Here is a 25,212-nt window from a genome sequence, read left to right on the forward strand (position 1 = left end):
ACAGGCTAGTGGTCAGAGTTGCAGGGAAGAAGACTGAGATGTATTTTTATGGACACCGATTGAAACCATTGATACTGAAAGTAGCTTTGAAAGGTTAATAGTGAAGATGTTCTAGATGTTCTGTTCTTTTTGCCTTGGAGGACCCCATCTGCAGTTTACAAACGTAGAGAAGACTAGTGTAAAAAAGGTAGAGCTTGTAAAATGCACGTGAGTAGAAAAATTAGAAGTTAGATGTTCATGGGACTGTACAAAGTGAACAAACAGTTTGAAGTCTAATGTTAGGTAAATAAAACTTTTTTAATTCCCGCAACAGAAATGCTTTTTGCTAATGCATGCAGGAATAGCCTTGTGCTTAGGTATTGCCTCTAGTATAGAATTTCTTGGAAGATGGCTTGGGAAAATTATTCCCTTCAGTTAACCTCATTAGCCCTTGGGGTGGGAGAAGAATGAAGAGTTCTGGTCTGTTACTGCAGCCTGAGAGAGGTCTGTGAGGGATCTGTTGCTGCTGCTGCTGTCAGATGGGAGGGAAGTCCAAGGCTGCCCTGTTGGCTGCTTCCCTTCTTGTTTGTATCTGTTACTTGCTAAATGTCAGTGGTGTGTCGGCAGCTGTGTGAATTCCCTTTGACTTAACAGAGGTGGCTTACTTTACAACTGCAGTCTGGCTGTGTGCCACATCCTTTGGCTGGGACTGGGAGATACTTTATTTTGATTTTTATCTGCCATACAGTAAACCCAATATAGAACTCGGGGCAATGTATGCACAACTTCTGTGTCTGAGTTAAAGTAATACTTTTTGCTACAAAGATTCACAGAAAAAAACCCAGGTAACCTGACGCTCACAGAAGAGGGGAAAGACTGGAAGTTAGTGCTTAGTTCAAAGTTACTGTGTCCTCTTGGACTAACTATTCCAGTCTCCAAGATGTGGTCCTTTCAGCAAAGCTCTGCTTTGATTATTTCTTACCATAGGCAAGTAGTGAATGCATGCTGTGCCTCACTGTGTCATGCTTCTCCGGTGTTGCCTTTGGGGCTCCGAGCAGGGGAGGACCTGCCTCACCTGGTGGGCTGATGGCTGAACGTGCAGCCACGTGAGAAGACTACTTCACTCATAGGCTTTCATCACTGAGGATTTCCTAGTTTAGGAAATGAGAAGAGTTTGTGAGTATGTTAAACTGAAAGTAGAGTAGATTTAGATTAGATATTAGGAAGAAATTCTTCACTGTGAGAGTGGTAAGGCACTGGCCCAGGTTGCCCAGAGCAGTTGTGGATGTCCCATCCCTGGAAGGGTTGGACGGGGCTTGGAGCAACCTGGCCTAGTGGAAGGTGTCCCTGCCCATGGCAGGGGGGTTGGAGTGTGATGATCTTTAAGGTCTCTTCTAACCCAAACCACTCTGTGATTTTATGATTATGAATTTTTAATATTTGCATGTTCAGAAGGTCTTTTCCAACCCAAACTATTCTATGGTTCTATGTTCTTTGGTGTGCGGTTTTCATAGGGAGAGTTTTGCCCACCACCTTTGGCAGTGCCCTTGCAGCAATGTAACAGGGCTCTGAGCTTCTGCAAAGTGGATCGTTTTCTGTCTTCTCAGATGTATTTCCTAAAATGTCTTTACTAGAGGTGTTCAAACTGAGAGTGTTCCTTTGTATGTCCCTGGAAGTCTACATCTTTGAGGTAGAGAAATGTTTTCCTGTGAATGAAAGTTTTTGAAATAAGTTTTGGCCATTCTTTCCGTTGCATTTAGAAGCAAAAAGGAGAAATGAAGAAGTGTGGTGATGGGAAGACATGCACAAAAGAAAGAGAAACTATTATTTTTAATTAGCTTTTCTATCAGTGATGTTAGCTGTCTTAGAGTAATGTATTATTTGTTACAGAATGTCTGGGGAGTGATGTCATGATTTGATTTATGCTGGAGAAAATGTAGAGGGACTCTTTTCCCTGGACAGTTAGCGATTTCAGTCCAAGACAACCTCGGTGGGACCAGTGGAGTATTCTGATTTTACAATAATACAGGTAGTAATGGATGAAACACAAAGTTCCGCGTGAAGCAGCTTTACAAGCAAAGAAACAAATTCAGTAGTGTTGAAAATCATATGACGGCATCACAGAACCAAAGTGGCAATAGAGAGATGTGGGTGCCTTTGGGCAAGTAAATCTGTTCCCAATTCAGAAAAGCATAGAAACCTATAATTAAGTGTAGTCGTCTAAGTGGTCCTGTTGGGCATGGACTTTGATTATTAGAGTGTTTCAGCTGGATTTTTGATCCATCGGTTCCATTATTTGTGTGTTTCAGTTACATTGTCTGTGAAATGGGGATGAGGGAATCCAAAAAGCAGCGCAAGTGCTCATAACTGCAATTCTGCAAACAGTCTGACTCTTAAGATCCTAACGTTATGGTGTCTTGATTATTTATCTTTTATTTATTTATAGAAATGAGTGATGAAAAAAGGCTGTGTGTCCAGATGGGTTGTTCTAGCATGAAGGGATAAAGGAGGGTGAGTGGAGATTATTGAGTGGTTTTAGAGACCAGGGCACTCAAGATTCCGGTGTCTGACCCCACATTTCCTTTCTTCCAACCAGGAGTCCAAAGAATTCAAGGAAACAGTTCTGAGGGTGGGTGGGAAATCTGCTTCAAAGATCTGTATTGAAAATATTAATCCTCCACCTAATGCATTACAATAACATCTTAGAAATGCTGAGTGAAATACATCTGTAAATAGTATCTTACAAATGTGACAAAATGGTACTGAAATTCCTGGAACAGGATTATAAATTTTAGTACATTAAAAAAAAAAATGAGGCATGGCTTACGTAGCGGGGCTCAGTCCTGTTCTGTGTTTCAGAGAGCAGGGAAGCAGGGCTTGTTTTTACCCTGTGGGTGGAAACCTCAGCAGGATCTTGAGTTCAGTGGCAGAGAAAGGCTTTCATTATAAATAAGGCAGGAGGAGGTCCTTACCTGGTCGTCCTGTTTCTAGGTAGGCTGAGCCCAATTTTTAACCTAGCTGTTAAATTATGTGATTACTTTAACCAGTCTGACTTGTGTTCTGTGCTCAGTTCTCACTGGGGAAGTAAAATTTTATTCCTTTTACAACCTGTCAGCTATGCCTATTTCTTCTTAATTCTTCTTCTCTCAATATCTCTTTTGCACTAAGAGAGGCTTAAATCCTTTACTTACAAAACAGTTCCCCAAGTTTATTAAGGCTTTGCTGTTTCCTTTCCTAGCAATCTGGCGTTTTTTTCCAACTTAAGTCTTTAAATTAAGAATGGTCTTTTTACTATGTGTACTATGTACAGCACTCAGTAAAATCAACCACCAGGTACTGTTAAAAGTCTAGCTATATGTAGTCCTTTCTTCCTTGACCGTTTCTTTAACTTGTCTTAAACAACCACTGGGTTTGTAAGAGAAACACCTGGCCTGCAGCTCCTGCAGCACAGAGTTCAGTCATGCTCTTTCTTCCCATTTTGTGCTGGTGATTGCCAAGTTCTTTTCTGTACAGCTGTGGCTCCAGCAGGAAAGGTAAAAGAATAACAAGTATCTTAAAGTACAGAGAAAGGTAGTGTTTTTTGTGAGAAAAGAGCGAATCTTGTTGAGTTCCTGAGACAAAAGGGCTGTCCTGCTTCAGGCCAAAAGAGAGAGCAAAGCTGCAGTCCCAGGGCGGGTCGAGGTGCCTCCCAGCAGACTCGTTTGGGCTTCCAGATGCAGTACAGCCCTCTCTCAGTGTGTTATGGATACTTTTTTTTTCTTTAGATACCTTCCGCATTGACGTGCTCATTCCTCACTTAGAGAGTAGAGGTATTTCCAGATCCCACTGTAGGAGTGCCAGTTCTAAAAGTCAGCGTTTGCAGTGCCCATGTTGGAGGGGTTTGATTGCTAGCCAGATTTGCTATGCTTTGACTTTGATGGGTAAGGAAAACTGTGTAAGTTGATCTTGTCATCAGGAGTGGGCACATAACCTTTATATTAGGAATGTTAGTTCTGCTTCTGCTCGGACAGTCTTCAGGATACATTTGTTATGCCCTGGCTACGTGTGTGCCCAGGAAATTCCAAGGCCTGGTGAGTAGGCTGCTGCCTTCGTTCATCCATGTGTGAACATCTTCTCACCCGCGTCTCTGTGACCTGTGTCCTGTGGCTGAGGTTTTAATCCACTTCAGGTGTTACAGCTCCATTATGCCAGTGTCATGGGCAAGGTGTGCGAGCTGCAGAGCTCAAACAAGAGCCAGGCATTGAATGAGCGGGAGCAGGTAACGGCTGGGGGAGTAAACTTGCAATTTGTCTTTCTGGGGTGGACGGCAGAGAGGTCTGTAGGGAGTAGGAAGGAGAAACTTTATTTTGGAGTTCAGGGCATCAGTCGATCTTCACATGAGTTAATGTAATGAGAGTCATTGCTTTCTGTGTCATCTCTCCTGGTATGTTTATAGCAAATATTAAGTATAAGCAGTATTGTGTTTACAGAGCAGAAATCTTATGGTAGCAGTAAAATCAGGAAAGCACAACATGGGTGGCTCGAAATCTTTGTGCAGCCTTCAGCTGTCGTAAAAGAGAGTAGCTCTGGTGCCTTTTCCATGACTGGTGGCATCTGAATATCCTGCCTTGCTGGGCTGTGGGAGGTTTTGGAGCAGAGCCTCTGGGCACACCTCCCTGGGTGGCTGGCTCCTGCTTCGTGCCCTTAGGTGCCATTCGCAAAGCAGATGATGATCCTTGTGCTGGTGGAAAAGAAGGGAATATTATTATTTATTTTTTAACCAGCTATTGCCCACTGCCCGTCTGGGCTTGCGGGTGAATGCCTGTGCAACCACTTGCTGCTTCCATCCAGCTGGAAGAGACTTTTTTCCTTTTAAAATAGGCTTTCTGTGAGGCGCTGCTGGCCAGGCTGAGGGGCTGGGCTGCGCCCTGAGGTAGGGTGGCGGGAACCAGCGTGAACCAGCTGGAACCGGCGGGAACCAGCCGTGTCCTGCAGGGGGCAGCCCCTGCTTCTTCTCACAAGGCGCCGGCACCTCACCACGCAGTACAAGTATGTTGGATGCTCTGCAAGCTCCTTGAACTTGTGAATTTTTATTTTTATTTAAAAGGAAAGAGAGAGTTTTTTTCCGTTAGGTGCCCTGTTGTGCAGGTCTGTGCTGGTTTCCACAGGGGTGGGGTGAATTTGGGGTTTTACCCTGTGTCACGTGCGGGGCCCTTGTCCCATGTTCCTGGGACCTGAGGAGGGAAAGGCAGCTGCTGCCAAATGCCCTGACAGTGTGGTAGTGTTTCAGGTGTTGCTGCTTCCTTGGTGCTGAATTTTGACTGTTTCCCTTCTCTTCCTGCTGCAATCTCCCTTCTGAGGCTCTCCTCTTGCCAGGAGACTGCAGAGTTGGCGGTTTACTTGAAGCTGCTCCGCTTTCAGGGCTCGCTGGCTCTGGAGGCAGTGATGGACGCCTCTGCTCGCCTGTGGTGGTGGCTCATGACCGGTGGCTGTGTGGGGATGATGGGGACAAGGCCAGCATAGGTCTTCCCCTGCGATGGAGGTTTGTGGTGTGGTGAGGAGAAGGGCCCATCCCATCTCTCTGGAGAGCGGGATCCTCACCTGGCCTCTGAGCTTGTCCCTTGGGGTTGTCCCTCTGCCTTTTACAAGCTCCAGCCTGGCCCTTAGGAGCTGTGGCAGCTGCCCACTGTCCTGGAGGGTTGCCAGAGAGTTCCCTCGGTGCTTTCAGCCCTTTGTCAAAGCTGCTCTGTAAAGCACTGATAAAATAAGAGATAAAATAAGATGCTAACAGCTGGGCTGGCTGCGCTCAAGGGAATGCAGGAAATTGTGACTTCTCTGGCAGGTTTGCTTAAGGTGGAGGTGGCATTAGGATGGCAAAACAGGGAAAAGCACTGGAACTTCAGATGTGGTAGTGCTGTAAAGTATCTGTGATGTGTGCTAATATTTAACAAATGTTTTTAGAGGCTACATCTTGGATAATGTCATTTTTTTATTAGTGATTTAGAAACTTGATTTTGTTGTCCTTTGGTTGTTCGCCTGTAAAGTTGAGGTACCAATGCCCTTTGCTCTAACAACAGTTGTATAAAAAGAATTCATTAATAATTGTACAGGTCTTGGATACTGCGCTAGAATAATTAACTCGGTCATGGTCTGTGTTCACAGGAGGATTTGAACACCATGGATTTACAGTTCCAAGTGAGCCTTGAATGATAAAAATAAAGCAAAATTTCAGATCCTTGTTTGTTAAATATTTTTTGCTCTCTGTTCTTTACTTTGGGCACTGGGACTGAGACATGGGCCCTCTGGAAAGCTGTGTGTGATCCTGTAATTAAGAACAGTGTCGGAATGTGCATCACCAGAGGGTTCAGCGAGCTTTGCCTGTGAGACTTTTAATCCTAACATCTAACTCATAATTTACATTTATTTTTTTAATATACCTGATGTTTTAATGTGTTTTGTATACACAATGTACGGTTTTTTTTTTTCTCAGTTAAATCGTTAGGCCATGTGGGTTTGGTTATTTTTTTTTTTTTCCTTTGCAAAACTGACCATTTCCAGAGCAGAGAAATGATCTGGAGTTGGAATACAATGAGCTGGGAGGGAATGAGTGAGATGAATTGTCTTCAGTGGAGGAAATTAGAGATCACTTGAGACATAATTATTGAACAATGCTTTGAGGCTTTGAAGACACATAAACCACTGTTAACTTTTCAGTTCCCAGAAGCAGTTTTTAAAATACTTGTATATACCCATCCAGTGTTGGATGTTTCCACACCTGTTTGATGTTTGAATTATGTTAGAAACCTGTCTAGGCGTACAATTTATCCAGCATACTGATATGAAGGTTTAACTTGTAAATCCTTGCAGAGTTTCTTATTCCATATTCTCTTGTTTCAAGCACCCCTACCCCCCTCTCAATAAGTGTAGACTGAAATAGAAGCCTAGTCACATTAAATGACAGTGACCAATTTCTGTTTCTCTTTTTTTTTTCCTTTTCCCCCTCATCCTGAATGTTGTCATGCCGCCTTCTGTTACTTGACATTTTTTTGGGTTTGCCATCATGTCTGTAATGATTAGGAAAGAATTCTGAGCACACATTGCCTCTGTCCTTGGCAGTTATTTTTGCTTTCCTGGGAGACAATAATTGTGCTGCTTGTCTATCTTCATTGCCACCGTGGTAAGTACAGAGGGGAAGTGGGATAAGCACTTCAGTATTTCTGTAGTATGCTAAAAGCTTGGAATGCTTCTGGCAACCTGTTGACAAAGTCCTGTAATGAAGATAAGCAGAAAAGAAACAAAAGGTCTTGGCTCTTCAGTGGGCAGAGAAGGGGATGCAGAAATTAGTTTCTGGTGGTGCTAGCAAAGTGTTGCGTTCCACACTGGGTGAGCATCTAGGTCCTTACAATGAAAGTAAATCAATTTAGATGAGAAAGAGTAACAGTTTGAGTTTCTTGTATCTTCATCAGAATAGAGGTTCGGCAAAAATTTTATTCCCTGCAAAGGATTTTGGCAAACCGATGCTCTCAAGTTATATCATATGGCATATAATACACTTGTATTAACTGTTTGTTTAGTAAATTGACTATAAAACTGGAGTGAGACTACTGTTCTGCGATATTTTGCCAAACAGGCCAGTGTGCTAGTCAGAGCCCTGGGAAGTTGAGGTGAAACAGAGTTGGTACCTGAGTTGTGCTGCCTCGAGGAGAGTCCCAGAACAGCGCTGAGTATCTCTGGGTGGAGAATCCTGCCCTGCACCTGATACTGCAGGTCTGGGTTGTTGGACAGATGCTGGGGTAGAAGAGAGCAGAATCAGAGTATTACCTGGCACTGCTGAGTTAAAACTGCTTGAAGTGTAGTGGGATGGAAAGCAATGCTGGAGAATTGGGTTCTTGCCGTAGGCAATGAAACAAAGTGGCCCATTGTTGTTGACTTTGACCCCAAGAGGGATCTCTTTGATTTTTAAAACAATTTTAGTAGAAATGTGTTAATATCCATTTAATAAGACTATTTACTCATCCTGCTTGATTACAGTACTTCTAAACAGAGCTATGTTACTTGTCTGAAAGGAAGTGATGTAATTTGAAATTATTATCACATGAATTTAAAACAGGATTTTTATTATTTTTTTTAAGATTGTGTACCTTTAAAAAGTACACAAAGGCAGATATAATCAGACCTCATGCAAGAGCCAGGCATGGACCATTTCCTGTGGTGAAAAACGCTGCTGTCTTCAACTACCTATCACGAATAAAAATTAGATGCTACTTCAGGCCTCAACCTACTTCTTCTATGCCAAATTCTAGATTAATCTTGCCACCTGCAGTGTGGGTGTATAAATGACACAAGGGGGACATTTTTTCTCTTATTTTTCATTTTTGCCACATAAATGGTGTGAAGTAATCATGTCGTACTGTGCTGGTTTATGGCATTATATTGTGATTGCCTTGCCTTTTGTGGCCTATTCAATGATACAAAATGCAGAACATTATTATTATTTTTTTTTTAAAATAGAATGGACAACAAAATTGGTTTTGGCACCTGATTTCCACTAAAACATTAACCTAAATCCTTAGTTATGTAGGTTGCATACCGGTTAAAAGTTGGTTCTGTAGTTCTGACAACAGGGATCTGTGAATCACTATTTTGGAGCAATAAATACTGTAGTTGAGCACGGATGTTTTGGCTTCTTAAAGATCTCTCATCCTCCCTCTTCGTATGATAACATTTCTTACATAGTTACAGCTGAGTTTCCCATTGGTGCTCTGTGCTATAAATAGGAAAAAATAGCATAGGATCACTGCAGCTGCATAGATTATTTTACTGAGTCTGTCCTCCCCTTGCCCTCTGAAGCTGTGAGTTTTCCATTTGGCATCAGTGGAAGCAGACACCTCCTACAGCAGACAAGTTTGTGTTGTAAAGCTTAGTTCTGTGTGGTGTCCCCCTTCTTTTGTTTTTTCTTTTAATTTTTTTAATCTTTTGTAAACTGGAAGGTAGCAAAGATGCTCTGAGAGCAGAGCACATATAAAACAGGATCTTGGAGGTTAAATACTCATTGATTCTATGATGAAAGATGATCTACAGATGGCATTCAGACCTGCCTCTGCTCCTCTCTCTCCACTTTGGCTCATTGTGCATAACCATGTTGAAATTTTAAAGCCTGTTCTTGGGGACTGGGGAAAATAACAAAGTCAGGATGTGTGGGAGGAGAATGGGATTTGTGTGTGTGATGATTTTTCTTGGTCTGTGGAGGTCTGTACGGATGTTCATCATGCTGTTTGGAAAATGAAGCAGCACAGCCTTAAAACATGATATTTGTAGAATAATTTGGTAAATGCCAGTGATTTGGAATCCTCATGTACTGCAGTCTACTCTCAAGTTTTCCTTTTACGGGAATCTACGGACAAGTTGTGGTAGGAGGACTGTGCAGTATTAGTTACAGAAATCTTTTTAGGGAAATGGTGGAAGTTGTTTAGGCTTACTTCATCATAATTGATTATGAAGCCAGATAAAATTGTTTGTTTTTTGTAATAGTAGTGTCCACATTTAAAAGTCATGGTTCTCTGTGTTAACCTTTTGTTCTCTGATGCTGGAAGTGCTTTTAATGTTTTTTGATGTCTTGTGAGTACCAGCTTTCAGATGGGATACTCTGTCTTTCTAGCTTTATGCTGTCCTAATTGTTTCAAAATGTAGTTGTAAAAAAAAAAAAAAAAGTAAACATTATTGCTGGTGTTATTGCTAGCGGCAAGGAATGCAAAAAAGGGGGACACATGTGGCAGTTCTATTTAAATAAAAGCTTATTTTCAGAAACAAAGGCTTATGGAGCAAAAGGGAGCTCTTAGTACCCCAAGCACGTTCGCTGTTACGGATGAACCCACAGCAATGGATGCTATCAAAGTTGTCATATTTTATTCATGAGTTGTGGTATGCTTGGATGAAATAAGAAAAGCAATGCTCCAAATCATAATTATGGTGTAAAAAGATAAAACAGTTATTATTGTGACATTTTTTGAAAATTCTTAAGTCTCTCAAATAATTCATTTAAAACTTGTGGAGAATGACTAAGTATGTTAGCTGTATTTATGATTCTTTGTTGGGGGTGTGTGGAACACTTCACAAATAGAATTTCTACGTATTTTGGGAGAATATATGAACGTGTGCTTATATGTGTTTCAAGAAACAAAGACAACTAGAATATTGAATAGAAACGTAAAGAGGCTGACAGCAGAAATTATACTTCAGTGGAGAGGGGCTTTGACAAATGTATTATGCCTTGTGCTATTATCATGCAGTTAATAAATAAAACAGACACCCGGGATTTAATTTGCTTTAGCAATAATATGGAAGTGATTTTTCTGAGGGAAGGAGAACAGAAGGGAGAGTTAGTTTGTGGAACACATTTGTTTAAGGCTTGTACAAATCATATACAGAGAATAAGAAAATCCATAAGATTCTGGTAATAAATGAGCTAAATGCTTTAAAAGTAATTAAAAAAAAATGACCACTAGAGTGCCTTGTCACTGGGAGTTTTTGAACCAAGAGAGCACTTCAGCATATGCTTACTTTGAACTTCATGGATAATTTCATTGCCTTTAGTTGGATTATTCATGTGATAAACAGCTTTACTGGGCTGGAAATTAAAACCTTTGTGTAGGTGTAGCCAGGTCTGTTAGCTGCCATAAGTAGCATTAGGCATTGCAACCTCTGCAAGTGAAGAAATTGAGTCAGAGGTTTCTGTTTTTTCTGAAAATTCCCTGTTAATGAACTATTTAAAACTGGAGTTTGATGTACACCTTTAAGAATGCAGGTTTTCACCAGGGAGACAAATTCTGTTTTCTGTGTGGCCTTGCTGATGTTAGCTTGGCATTTTCAATGGAGTGAAAATAATCCAGGCATTCAGCTGTTTTCTTGCTTCAGTGTGATCTGGTACTTCAAATTTCTTTGAAAATCCAGGTTATGGGTTACTTGTTGGCTATATCTATCATTTTCATGTTAAACTTAGAGATCCTAAGGCACTTCATAAGTACTTGACATTGCTGTTTATTTTTAATAGTTGCCATAAAATATGGGCAGCATTTATTATTACCTAAAAGAGGGAAGAGTGCTAAATGAGAAATCAGAGTTATTACATATTGCTTAAAAATGCAAATGGATCAATCTTTCTGCATGCTTTATTGAATAATCTATGTTTTGTTTCTAGATTGCAAGCACACTAAGGGTTATAGTGGGAGGAAATTAAGTCCAAACTACAATTAGTACTTATTTGCAAAACTGGGCTTTTATATCTAATTTTTGGTTCTAGGTGCTCCTCACCTTCTGGTACCAGCTTGAGTTTGTTTTGAACAAATGTGGTTGAAGAACATGTTCTGTCAAATTCAGTACAAGTTATAATTTTAAAAGTAATTTCTGCGTTTTTTTGGATCTGTGACTTTAAGCATACCTGAAAATGTTTTGTAGAAGGAGAGGAAAAAAATTGCTTAGCTTGTCCTGAAGTGGACAGTGCTGCAAAACGAGCAGCATATTGGTAATGATTCTTAGCAATTACTGATTTTTCACGGTGCTGCATACATTGCCAGTGGCTCTGTTCAAACATTGACAGTGTTGCTGGTGGTCTTCCTGGTGAAATGTTGTTATTATTTTGCAAATTTTCAAATAGCAGTCTTTAACTGTATAGTCACAGTGATGTGATACCTTATCTAATATAGATAAACAGTGGAAGAGATGTTCTAATCAGTGACTCCTGCACTAATTAACTAACAACACATGTAATTTGATTAACTCACATGATTTAAGAGCAGATAATGTGCTTTTAGTGGTAGTGTAACTTCTGGAGCATTTCTACCAAGCATTTAATTTAAGCGATCAACCATTTGTAAGTACTCTTGGTTTCAGCATGAGTCCCTTGAGGAAACAACAGAGCCTACTTGAGAAGGCGAGCTTGAGCTCAGCAGCCACTTAAAATGTTTGAAACCAGTTGAGGTGGCTGCCTGGAGCAACAGGTGATCCGTAGCCTTAGCAAGGCTAGCACTGTCGTCCTCAGCAGGGAGCTGGTGGCAAAGCTGTTCAGCTTCCAGTCTTAGATTTCTGATTTTTATTCCATACTGGGCAAGACAGCATCAGTCACTGCACTGTGCGTGTGCCCGGGCCTGCTGCTCGCCCTTCTGCTGCAGGAGAGATGACTCTAGCGCTTTCCTTGGTCATTCTGTTCATTTGGGTGGAAAAGACAAGGGCGGGCCCTGGAGACAGGAAACCCATATGCAGTCAAAAAGGGGCACTTGCTCAATGGAGGCTTTGCTACAGCTTTCTGCTGTGGTGCTTTCTCTGTCTCGTAGGGCACCTTTTGCTGGCTGGGACTTGAGAAGCGTAGGTGGCCGCCTTCTCTCTTGGTGTGTGTTCATTTCCAAGCCTCCTGTAGTATCTGCCACTCTGTTCCAGAGTACTCAATTTCCATGGTTCAGTTTGAAATGCTGATACAGCAAACAAAGGACTTAGACTCTCTGACAACTACTTAATTAACATGAGTGTGGTCATTCTAGCTAGTGCTCGAGTCAGGCCAATTTTCAAGAGCTGAAGAGTCTGACATTAAGCCACTAAATCAACTAAATTATTGGTTGGGGAGAAACTGTGATTTGATAAGTGGTCTCTGATTTCCTCAGTGACTCAAAATTCTGCTGTCCCTGGCATCTAGAGTTTTAGGATTGGGCTTGCAATAGCTTCCTGAAATAAATGAAATATATATATAATTTTGAGTGCTAGATTAATTTTGTTAGGAGAAGCCTAGTTGTAAACTAGTTTACAAACACGTATATCAAAATGACAGCAATATATGAACACTTATTGCCAGGGTACTTTTGCATCAAGGAAAAGGAGAGTTTACATTATCTACACTATTTTTCCACCTTCTCTAGCAGAACTGCCTTTGCTGTATAGTCATGGGAACTTACCTTTGTAACATTAGCTATTCACCCTGGTAATTGCTCCATCCTCTAATTTAATGAAAACCCATTAAACCGAAACAATAATTAAAAAGAGACATCATCTCTGTAGGAGGTTTGCATATTAAAATCACCAAGCATTTCGCTGCAGACGGATCTTATTCTTGAGAAACAGTGTTTGAAGCAACATGTAAAAAGTGATTTATAATAAATAATCATAATTTAGAAAGCTGTGCTGTTGAACATGATTTCCTACTGTTTATTACTGACTCCGAGTGGAGCTAGCAAGGCAAAAGCATTTACAATGCCTTTTTGTACCAGTGAGAATACCTAGAAGAGGAGATGTGGTCGTGAGAAAACAATGGTAGCAGTGTTTTTTAAAAGAAGGTTGGGGTGTTTTCACCCATGTGTCTGGGCTACTGGCAGGTAGAACAGGCAGTGCTCGTCCTCACCAGTGCAGGGGGTCCCAGTGAGAGCAGCCTGCTCAGCACCCTGATGTAAGCTTGCATGTGTTTTCCCTCGGTTGTACCCCACTGCTTGCTAAGTCGCCTGCTTTAGCCTGGCTTGGAAGCACTGTAGGTGAGTGCCAGGCAAGGCGGATGCATAGGTGATGTCTAGGTAAGCTGCTGCTTGGCTGGTGGCTCTCTGCAGTGCCATGTGGGCTGTCTCAAGCCTTAGCGCTGATAGCTGAATTGAGCACCCAGTGTGCTCTGAGAGCATGACTCTGTGCCTGTTCCTGTGACAGAGGCGTGTTGCAAAGTCTTTTTTTGTTTGCATATAAGGAGAAATTTGTGTGAATTTTCTCCCCACAGCTTAAAATAAAAATTGGTGCTATCTGCAGATAGCTACATTTTGCCCTTGCTAAGCAGGGAGGGACAACTTCTTGAAGCGTTTTGCTGCTTGGCAGTGAAATGACCTGCTTTTGGAGAAGGTCCCCATGATTGGTGTTAGCATCCTTCTGTGGACTTTGGGATCTGTTTGTGACTTCTGTGGACTGAGGGAATGGCTTTATAGGAGCAGGAAGGAGTGGGCATCTATCACCAGTAGTGTTTTGGGTGGTTGTTTTTGGTTGGTTGGGTTTTTTTGACCAGTTCTTCGACAGATGATTTGTGGGACCAGTGTGCAGAAAAGGAGTCTGTGCACTTGGACTTGGAGGCTTTGATGAAGCACCTTTCAGTGAGCAAGAAAGGTTTTGTGATGTCGTCATGTTTTTTCATCCTGAGCAACTTTTAGAAACTCTTTAACAGTTGCTAGTTTTGGACCCTCCTTCTACTCTTCATTCCAACTTTTGGAAAGCTGATGACTTAAGAAAAATGGGCCACTGTGGTGGTGTTTTTTTTTGTGTGTGTGCATGTGTGTGTGTGTTTTTTTTTAATAGTTTCAGTTTTATTGGATTTGGCCCCTAGCAAAGTGAAAGCCAATATACTGCAATATGCAATTCTTTAACTGCTTCAGTTGAAATCCAGATTCTATGTTGTTGCAGGGTTAATTTTTACTTGCTTGTCCAGAGTGACTGTGCAAAAGATCTCCTGAAAGCGTGTTGAAACAAATAGCTTTAAAATGATTGAAGGTACCAATACAGCAATGTGTTCTACAGTATGTTCTCTAACAAAGTAAGGAAGTAAAAGGAAAAGGTATGGAAGCAAACTAGTGAATGAGGAAACTTATATGTTGCTTTAGAAAACAGGACTTGATTTAGAACTGAGTTTTAGTATTTTTCCTCTAATGGAAACATCTATTAAAGAAAATCGATTTCCTGGAAGGATTGGGATTCAGCTTGTAAGAACTGGTGCACATTTTTCACTGCTTAAAATTCCGGCCTAAACAGTCGAGTACTTCCCATTGTACCATGGATTGTTGACACTGTCATCAAAGTAAGTTTGGCAAGAACTTTACCTGCTTTCCTAGCATTACCCTTTCCTTAATTAATTTTGCCTGCTTCTGTGTGGTGATAATTTTCATCTAATGGAGCTGAAGCCAGCTTCTCCCTTTCTCTTATTTGGGGCCTCTAATATGTTCTGGGCTACAAGTGGCAAAACCCCTGAAGGTTATCACTTTTAGTTGCCAGAGCTGGTGATGCATAGAGCAGTGGATGTGATTTGAGGGCCTAAATCAGGTTTGTAAGGACTGATACTAATCCTGCATTATTGTGCCGCCTTAATTCCAGTTGTCTTACAGGGTTAGTGTGTACTGAAATACCTGTACGTTTCATACATACAAGGTAAAGCTTGCCCGGACATCACTGGCCGCAGAGTGGCACTGCCATTTATCTGGACTGGTCTTATGATGAAGTAGAAAAAAAAAAAACCAAACCAAAATTGAGACTTACTTTGAAGGTGCTGAAAGTGAGTACTGTGAGTATTTGTGGTTGTGGGTAAAATATAGTGGCTTGCTGCAGATAAGCAGTGTGCTGTGGTCTTCCTCCTCTGCAGGTCCTGGCCAGAGTTGTGCCACAGCTGCTGAGCCCCAGTGTGTGTAGCCCAGGGTGCTGGTTCCTCTGGTAGCTCTTTTTGGCTTGGTAGGGCTGTGCTGGTCAGGGACTGAACGGGCTCACGTGGCACAAGGCAGCGAGGAGAAGGCAAAGTGACTTTCTCTCTGGGAATGGGGGAGATGGTGCCAGGCAGAGAAATGCGGGATGGCAGTGGCTAACTGGGTTTGGCTGTCCTGGCAAATTGCACTATTGCTCTGTTTGGCACTTCTTCCTTGGACTTGCAGCTTAAAAAAAGGAATTAAAATCAAGCAATGAATATGCTGTCTCTCTCTGATGTAGGTATGTCTTCTGCTTCTCTGTGTTGCTGAAGGTAGAAAGTTGCTTTTACTTGATGCTCTGAGATGATTTGTATCTGTTGTACTTTGAAATAACTGTGTACGCTTGCTTTTTTTGCTTGTTTAATTTTAGAAACAGTCTGGTATGTTTAAAAACCCCCTCCAGACAGTCAGTATTTCAAATTAAGAAAATATAATCACATAGAAGGGCATATGAAAGTCGTATCTATGTTTATTTATTTATTTTGCTGAGATTGCATTATCATTCAAGCGTGAAGCGATGTTTCACTGAAGATTACTGTATAAACCTATATTGTTCTATATTATGTAGGAAATATGACATTTCATTACAAGCAGACAGTTATTTTTATAGAGAGCATAAAAAGTATTTTTCCTTTCAGGCACCTGCGGCGAGGGGGTGTATGTATTCTCAATTTTTCTTTTTTTTTTTTTTTTTCAGTGTGAAAATCAACCTGAAAATAGAAAGCTCTTATTCTAAATGGATTGTACTCCCAGTCCATTTGTATGGTACTTTCTGCAGAAATTGAGCAAAAAGCAAACAGATGACATAGCAGGCGTTTGCATGGTGTGAAGTGGGGCATTGCCAGAGAGGTGCAGGGGAGCTGTCCTGTGGGGCACTGGAGCTGGGATGGTGCTGTGCTGGCTGGGCTGAGCCCTTGTGTGACTCCTTCCCAGCACTCGGGCCCCAGGTTGCGAGGCCAGAGCTGTGCTCGGCAGCCCACCAGGCTCATCATCTCTGAAACACCAGGTCACCTGCCCTCTGGATCCTCGCATGCCTCGCATTCTCAGCTTATGAGTCCAGGCTCTTGGGTCACATTTGCCAGCTCACCATGGAATTGCTGGTGAGGTCCTGTTGTTGTGGTTACTGAGACTGAGTTATGAAGAACAGTGTTTCTGTAGACATTTCTGCATCTGCAAGTATGTTTTCCAGTTGTCTGGAGGTAGCAGGTGTTCCTACGTGCTTGTAATGAGTAGACCTACTCCAGATAAATAGTACCATACTTAGAAGTGTGTTAGTTTTTAAAAGCCTAGTTACATAACTTTCTTTGTACGAATTATACGAGAATAGTGTTGCAAAGCAGTACATAAATGCTGTTTGTTATCTAGTAGTTTGAACACAAGATTCTGGAATTTCAGAACTTTGGATTTTATTGATTTCAGTTAACAGGGAACGAGTATAAGGTGTTGCATGGGGTTTTGGTGTGTTGGTGACTATAAAGGGATAGCAGAGTATAGCACAGTATTTCGAAGTGTGTTTCTAACTGAAGTAGTGCATTGATTATTCTTTCATGATTCTGACCAAGGAGTCCTATATTTTTGTATAAAATTAGATATATGGCAAGATGTGGCTTTTTATCTGGGTCCTATAATGAGAAAATGTTGGACTTAGCAAGGCTTGACTGAGTTTTAACATATATGTTCCAATAACAGCACTGCCTATGCTTTCATGTGAAACATTTTTTGAAAGCTTTGATAAGTCGTATTTTATTTCTGGCAATTGTGACACCTTTTTTAAAAAAAATACAAGATTTTCTAAGTTATTAAGGTACTTAACCTTCAGAACAAGGATAATTACCTTCAGCTGTCAGCTCTTGGACATTTTATCTCTGAGTCTTACTTGTGCCTTGGAACTTAGTACCAGTGGATTGTCTGTCTCTGCAGATAGGAATCTGGATTTTGGAGAATTTAGTGGGGTGTGGGACACATAGTGTTGTGTCTTCTGCATAACTTTTTTTAAAGAAATGAGATAGTATTTATGACCAGTAATAACACCTGCTAGGTGAAGATAATGATACAGATAATGAAATCTTACATGTAAAGACAAAATCTGCTCGGTGCTGGATTGTTTATTCCTCCTCCGTTCCTGTTTCTGATGGCAATGGAAAAGACTTCTGTTCTTTGAAGCTTTATCCTCTGGTATGATAAAAGTGATGTTGGACAGAGAAATGGTTTGATGCTGTAAAGTGGGCATTATATTTATTTATCAGTTGAATTTGAGCCTCTGGCAAAGACGTTTAAATGATGACTAGTGGTTTTTGATGTCTAATTTGCAGTACTTTTCAGAGGTGAGCTTTTCAGAGTGCAAGTGTGTTATGAATTCTGAGTGTGTAAGCTCATTTGTAGGGCTTTAAGCTGCATAGGAGAAATTGAGACACCCAATTACAAAACATGCTTGAATACTTCTTCCTTGGAGTTTGGTTTCAGTCCATGGCATTCCCTCAGTAGTTGTGTTTCTGAGTTTCAAGTTGTTTTTCAAGCCAGTCTCTCTTCTTTCTGTCTGCAAAGCCTCATTTAATGACACAGTTGTGTTTTTTTGTTTTTTTTTTTTTTTTTTTTTCCCCTGCAGTGAAATTCTGAATTGTATATCTCATCACTCCTTTGTGTGTTACAGCATTCATGCTGGGCCAGATTCTCAGGATTCAGTAGAGTTATATGGTTTTCTACCAGCTGAGAATTCGTGCCGGCATTTCTGGCTTCAAAGTAAACCTTTGGAAAGGAAGCGCACCGGGCTTCTAATTGGTTGTGACATCCAGGAACCGCAAGTGGCACAGGTCTTGCAAATGTGTGACAAAGGCCCAGCATGAGAGACATAGCAAGGGGCGGGAAGGTGAAATGCCGTGATTTTTCCCTTTTGTCATTAATCGTCTTTCATAGTGGTGATATATTGCAAATAAAAGGATGAGATAAAAATGAATGTGGTGGGAGATGGTGCATTTGAATCTTAGAAGATTAAATATGAGAAGGCATGCTGCCGCTTGGACATCAGCAGGATTAGCGAGACTGAAATATTTCTGGATCTGCCTGGTCAGACTGTAGTTTAATAAATATTGTATGAGCTGTCACGCTTTGCTTGTTTAAACTGAGAAATCCCTGAAACGATAGTGGATTGCAAGCGTGTCTTGTATTTATTTCTCAGGCAGAAGCACAGCCGTATAGCATTATTAGCAATAATACATCTCAGCCTTACACAGTGCAAGGACAGGTTTCCTCTGATGTACGATGGAGAGGTGGTAACGGAGTCAGTGGTAAAACCTGAAATTGGTGCTTGGTGAATTGTGTTGGGAGAGGCAGTGCCTGAGATTTCTCAGAATTTAGGAGCCTATTTATCTGACTGCAGCACACCTTATTTACAGGAACTTAATCTGCTCACAGGAGACACAAATGGCCCAGCATCCCATTAAAAATTCTGTCAGAAAATCAGTAGCTGACCAGTTTGTGAACTTGTCAAAGTGACAAGTGGGCATGCTGACAGAGATGGCATTTGGGTTTTTTCATTGAACAAACGCAGTGGTAGAGCATGGTGGATGACTCTCAAAAGTGAAAAATATTGATGGGAAAATGAAAAATGTAATATGAATCTTTCTGCCTTAGCATTTTTACTGGACTGTTGTTTCCCTCTTTTTTTTTTTTTTTTTTGTTTGGTTTTTTTTTTTGTTTTGTTTTGTTCTTTTTAAAATAAAATTAGATATAGAAAGAGAAATCCATGCAGCGCCCCATGTGAGTGAGAAGTTAATTCAGCTCTTCAGGAATAAAAGTGAGTTCACGTTTCTGGCCACGCTGCAACAGAAGGCATCAACTTCTGGAGTTATACTGTCCATCCGAGAGTTAGAGCAGAGGTAAGAGGAAATTCTTTCTCTCTTGTAGCAGTAGCAACATAAAAAATACTGAGTGCTCAGTGGTCCATTTTGACTATGTGTTGAAATGGTAGATATAAAGTCTGACATGCAAGTGAAAGCCTTTCTTCATAGTTTGCCATTTGCTCCTTTTTTCTACTTGTTTTTTGTTATAGGAGGAATGTATTATTTATGTGGCCTGGTCTGTAAAATAACTTAAATGGTTAGATCAAACCCAATGTAGTATAGACACAATGTACTTTGGAAGTTACAAACCTTGTAATGCAGTTTCCCTTACTAGTTTATTATATGCACTTTGGAGTTTGCTTTTCAAAAGTTAAACTTACATGTTTCCTGCTTCACTATGTTTTATAACATTTTAAAATAATATGTTTTCTTTTTTGAGATTCAGCAGTTAAGCTATTAAGCAGTTAAGCTACTTGTGCTTCTGTATGATGATGTGTATGTTTTCTTCCTGCCGTAAATACAATATATTCTTAGTTGATGTTTTCTATTTTTTTTTTGTTTTCCTTTTTTTTGTTGTCAGTGTAGGAGGGGAAAAAAGAGGTGTCTCTAGCTGTTAGTGGTAGACCTCAGTTTATTAAAACAAAAATTTACCTAGTATTATGGCCCATAATGCGGTTGCAGTGATGTTTTGGTGTTTCAAAGTGTGTGTTGTGTCAAATAGTCTCCTACTAGTAACTTTCTGAATGCTTTTTTTGTGATTTCTTAGGGCTTGAAGGACCTTTGCATCTAGTCAGATTTTTGTTGTAGTAATAGGATGTTCTTTGGTTGCTCCTATTTCAACTCTAATACCAGTCATTCCACAGCACTTCTTTGGGGTGGGGGGATCCTATTGGCATGTAATTTAGTTAATCATGTACATGATACGCAACTGTTAGCCCCATTTCTTACCTTTTGTTGGGAAAATACACAAAGGAGAGGGCAGTGGTTTCATTATCACCAAATTGTCAATGATGGCATTTGCCAGTGCAACAGCAGAGATATCCAGGCAAGGATAGCTAAGGGGAGGACTCTTCTACTTCCTTATTCTATCCTAATACTTTTCTGTCACCTCTACTTTCTTGTTGGTCTCTTACTTGATTCCTTCTTTCATTTTCCAGGCCATTGTCTCAATATAGAAGAATATTGCTTTACATTACACAAGGATCCCTCCCTGCAACTCTTCCTGTTTTCCTTCTCTTGCTCTATCATTTTGTTTGTCATTACTTTTTCATTCCTCCAAGCTTTTCCAGGCCATTGTAGCTGTCTGAAGTCATGGTTAACAGGATCAGTTTGCCATGTTAATGGATTTGGTTTTTTTTTTTTTTTTTTTTTTTTTTTTTAAATTTTAAGGAAGAGGAAATTGAGGAGAGCCATTGACAGAGGAACGCTGCCCCATGTGTAGGGACATATGCATGCACTCAGCAAAATCCAAGGTCAAGCTAGACGGGCAGTGATGATTATAGAATGCAAGGCACGTGGATTTTTAGATATGGCCTCTTCTGGATTTAGCTGCTTAACTCCTGTATCTTGATGGACAGAGACAGAAGCTGGTAGAGAGATGTGCTATGCAGGAGTAATCTTGACTGAACAAAATGTGCTGCTGTTGTCCTTGGCACTGAGGTTATCTCTAGTATTTCAAATTATTAGACATCTGTTTAAATATATATGTAGTTGAAGGACTGGGTGCTAGTCTCACTTAAACCTTTGTAGTTCTGTGTAGTAACCAAGGTAGTATCAGTTCATGTAGCTCTATGCAAGAATTGAAACAGACATGTCCAGTGTTGCTAATGACTGCTGTTAAAATTTGAATGCCTGATGAGTTACTGCTATTATCTTTCTTTCCTGGACTCTTGTATCACTTAAAACAAAGTCACTGTTTGTTTCTCTAGTTTCATAAGTTGCTACTTGGACCTTGGTAAGGATAGTGCTTTCAAACCCTTAGGTCTGTGATGACAGACGTTAATAAAGTGGATGACAGTGGAGAAAATACTTTTTAACATTGATGAAGAGTAGAGAGCAAAGATTTGGGGCGTACTGAAGAGGACATTATGATCAATGTAATAGCAGAACTTTCAGCTTGCTAATTTGATGTTGCTGTTGATGTTTTGATGCTGCTCAGGTCTTCTGCCAGTCTTTAGCTTTGCATGTGAACTGAAATGGGTGCAGGCCTTTTTTACAGGGGAAGCCTTTTTAAAATTGTTGCTCCTATGAAGCTTTTGATAATCATTGTGGTTCTGTTCTGATGACAGCCAGGTTTTTTTTTTTGTCAAGCTTTTTTCAACTTTCCATGCGTCTATGAAAATAGACAATGCAAAGAGAATAGTAAGAAACATCATTATGTTTCAGCATGATGGAGACCTATGGGAACAAGTATAAGGGCACATTTATTACCTAACTAGTATAGTTTTTGACTATGGAAAAACCAAGAACTTTTCCATTATGCACAAAATAAGAGATATTGTAGTTAAGAACATGATGTTTTTTAACTTATCAGCATACCAGAAGTGGCCAAGTTAAAAGCTTGAGACTTCAGAACATGCAGGAGGTCAATGACACCTGAATAAAGAAAACTGTGCTAGCTCTTGGTAGAAGCGTTCATATCTTTATAAGAAATGTCTGTTTTGCTGTGCACAGATTTCATGGTTGATGAATAGGTTTTATTCCAAGCGACAAAAAGGTGTGTCTATATATATGTACACACAACCACACACAGATATATTTTCTAGCTTACATATGCCAGCATAACAGCATAACTAGTTCAAAAGGAAGTTCTGCATGGTGTATATAGTAGAGATGGTCACCACGAAGCAGTAATATGCTTCGTTTATATTTAATCTGTCTAGTGAGTTTTAGCAGGATTTTATTTTCCATCAACACAATGGAACTCTTAAAATAAAGGTATTAATATAAGATGAATACAGCTTTTTTTAAAGTCAGTAATTCAGATATGCTGTTTTGTATACTAAATGGATATTTCACAACAATTAAGAGATTTGCTGTTAATTTATATCATCATTTGATGGACAGGATTTATACTACAATAATGATAAATGCATCTTTGTTAATATTTTATCTTGTTGAATCAGCCTAATGATGATGAAGACTCTGTTTTCATGATCCAAATGTATTAAAATACAGCTTGGAAGATGGAAGGCTTAATTAACACAGGTCAAGTCTAATTGAACAGTTTGATAACTGTACACAGTCTGCACATACTATCTGGAATACAGTGGTAAATTTGAAGATTATAATTTTTTTTCTAAACTATAGATAACAAAATGTAGTACAGGATGGACAAACATGTTACTTGGGGATGCAGAAGGTGGAAACTGTTTTCTTTATTGGAGAATTATGTTAGCCAGATCTTCCTAGAAGATCTTTGTGAGCTATTTTGCTCACAACCTTGGACTCTTCGGACCAGCAAGACACTTTGAAAAGGCCATCAAGATGTATAAAATCCAACCCCTAATGAATCCTTATTTCAACAGTGATTTAATACAGTTTCATCCAGAGTTGTCTGCCCCCTCCTTACTTGCTCTGGCCTTGCATGGTCCAAAGCTCAAGAACATAAATTAGATGGAGTCAGCATTGCCTTTGTGCTGTTTACTCGGTGGATTGGAGGCATATTGATGGTTCCTTCCCACTGCTGGCTGAGATCAGTATCTGGAGGAATCTGACAAGGATGTTCAGGTACCCAGGCTTTGTGTCAGTTTGTTTCAATTCAGACGTTCTTTGAAATACTGGTTTTCACCAAAGAAGTTGAGTATGATTTCCTGACTACTCTGGGGCACAATTTAAAAGCAAATGGCTGCTGCAATATTTTCTTTTCTTGTTAATGTCAAAATTCCATCCCTCTCCACCCCCCACCCCCCCCCAACAACAACAACAAAAAAGTCATAAACTCTTCCTGTACTTTTTCTATAAAAATGATAAATTACAGTGAGCGGGAAAGGAAATCATTGGTGTACATCAGATGCATTCTAAGGCTTTTGGTGCTTGGAAGCAATGGGTAAGGTATGTGGAAAAGAGTGGCCAGCATTCTTTGGGTGAATGATCACCCTACTGACTAGCTTATAATATTTTCACATAATTTCCAAACTTTCCAACTGCCCAAACTTTCAATAATGACCTTTTAATTGCTGACAGTTTTTTTTTTGAGGTAGCCACTATTGAACCACTACTTGTGTCTAAGCTTATGGTGTCATGAAGTATTGAGTCCAGAATGGTTTTTCTGCTAATGTACAAATCTGAACCTCCTCATATCAGAGTAGCACGAGTACCTGTCACCTGGGACTCTGGTACTTACCTGAAAGGAAGTAAGAGGAAGTACAGTCTTTACCAGGGGTCCTCAAACGTTTTAAACAGGGGGCTGGCGTGTGGATGAAGTGCCAGGCAGTCATCTGTGGCTGCTTGGTTTCCCCCTCAACCCCCAGCGGGGGCGGGGGTGGGGTGGGTGTGGTGGTTCTGTAAATACAGGGGACCGGACTGAGGACCCCGGGGGGCTGTATCCGGCCCGCGGGGCATAGTTTGAGGACCCCTGGTCTTTACAGTATGTTACACGTAACCGGCAGCTGGCTGCCAAGCTGTCATCTGGCCATGACGTGGGAGGTAATAACTCTGGATCAGGTTTTCTAATCTTTCATCAGGCAAAATTCCCTTTGACTTTTGGAAAGTATCCTGTTGGGTATTTACTTGTTCTGTAACAAGCTGCCCTCCAAAGAAAGATTTTTCTTAACCATTGGTTTAGTTTTGTGGAAAGCAGAGAAACTGGGCGTTGTAATGCGGAGTATGGAAAACTGTTACTTGTGAATTACCCACAAGAAATAGGGTAATACCCTTATTGGCTTTCTCCTCAAGGTCTCCTTATGTGCATTCCTCAAGATCCCTCAGTCTTGTGTGTTGTTCCCCTCGACTCCCCTTGCCTTCCCAAAGAAGCCATTGTTGCTTTTGTTACTCTTACTGGTTACTAAAAAGGCGGGATGAAAAACTAACGGTTTTGTAGAATGCCAAGTTGCTTATTCCTCCCTGCTATTTGTGTGTGTGTTCTGTGTCTGTCTTCTCTGCTTTGTGTTTATTAGTACTAACTTTCTGTGCATGTGTTGTCGTACTGTCTGTAGAGTGTTTCAGAATGGGAGATCCCACTATAATAGAACTAGGGAGCAAGTCATAAGATTTGTTTCTAAGATTTTCTTACAGGTAGCACTAAAAACTCTATTTTTTTCTAAATTTTCTAAGTTTTTTCTTTTTTTCTTAGTTTTTATGCTTATAACCTGTGTCTAGGACCTGAGCTTGGGAAAATTTACGCCACACCAGATGTTTGGAAACTTCTAAGCTAATTGTCTTGCTATGGTGAAATGGATTTATTGAGTGGAGAATTTGGCTCTTCCCTATATAACAGCAAACTGTGTTTATATAAATATTCAGAGGGATTCGGATAAATATGTCAGGCTCATAGCAAAGGATTTTTATTTCTAGCAAGGCAGTTTTGGGTGGGGAGGGGAAACAAGCATGGGACTGTAGTACATTGTGGGATACTTCTCCCTGGTGACACCATGAATGGCTTTTGAGACTGTTAAGGAGTAGATGAAAGCTGTATGGTTACAAATAACAGTTGGAAGGCTACCAGGCCATAATATGTTTGATTAAAAACACAAAAGGGTAACAAGCTAGTTAATGGAACACTGAAACCTAATTAATGAAAAGAAACCTATGCAAGCGACTTCTGACCCTAGTTGTAAGCCTGAAAGATTGGATTTACTCCATACTACATTTTAGATGATTTTCTGCAAGTTGTGTATATGCATATCGGACTCTGAGATGCCCAGTATTTAAAAAGGAAAGGAAAAAATTCACAAATTTATCCATTAACCTTTTTCTTTTAGGGGAAAGGTCACATCTTCATTAATATTTATATG

General features: G+C 40.4%; 1 protein-coding gene across 4 annotated transcripts in view; it reads left to right on the forward strand.

The window, feature by feature from the left end:
* NELL1 (neural EGFL like 1) overlaps nt 1-25,212 on the forward strand; it is a 292,061-nt gene that overhangs the window by 5,930 nt on the left and 260,919 nt on the right. For all 4 annotated transcript variants that reach the window (XM_056354990.1, XM_056354987.1, XM_056354989.1 and 1 more), the window contains exon 3: nt 19,144-19,294. In XM_056354990.1, coding sequence (XP_056210965.1) covers nt 19,144-19,294 — 151 coding nt within the window. The remainder of the gene's footprint in view (nt 1-19,143; nt 19,295-25,212) is intronic.

Source organism: Falco biarmicus, chromosome 10 (genome assembly GCF_023638135.1).
Source record: "Falco biarmicus isolate bFalBia1 chromosome 10, bFalBia1.pri, whole genome shotgun sequence".
NCBI lineage: Eukaryota > Metazoa > Chordata > Aves > Falconiformes > Falconidae > Falco > Falco biarmicus.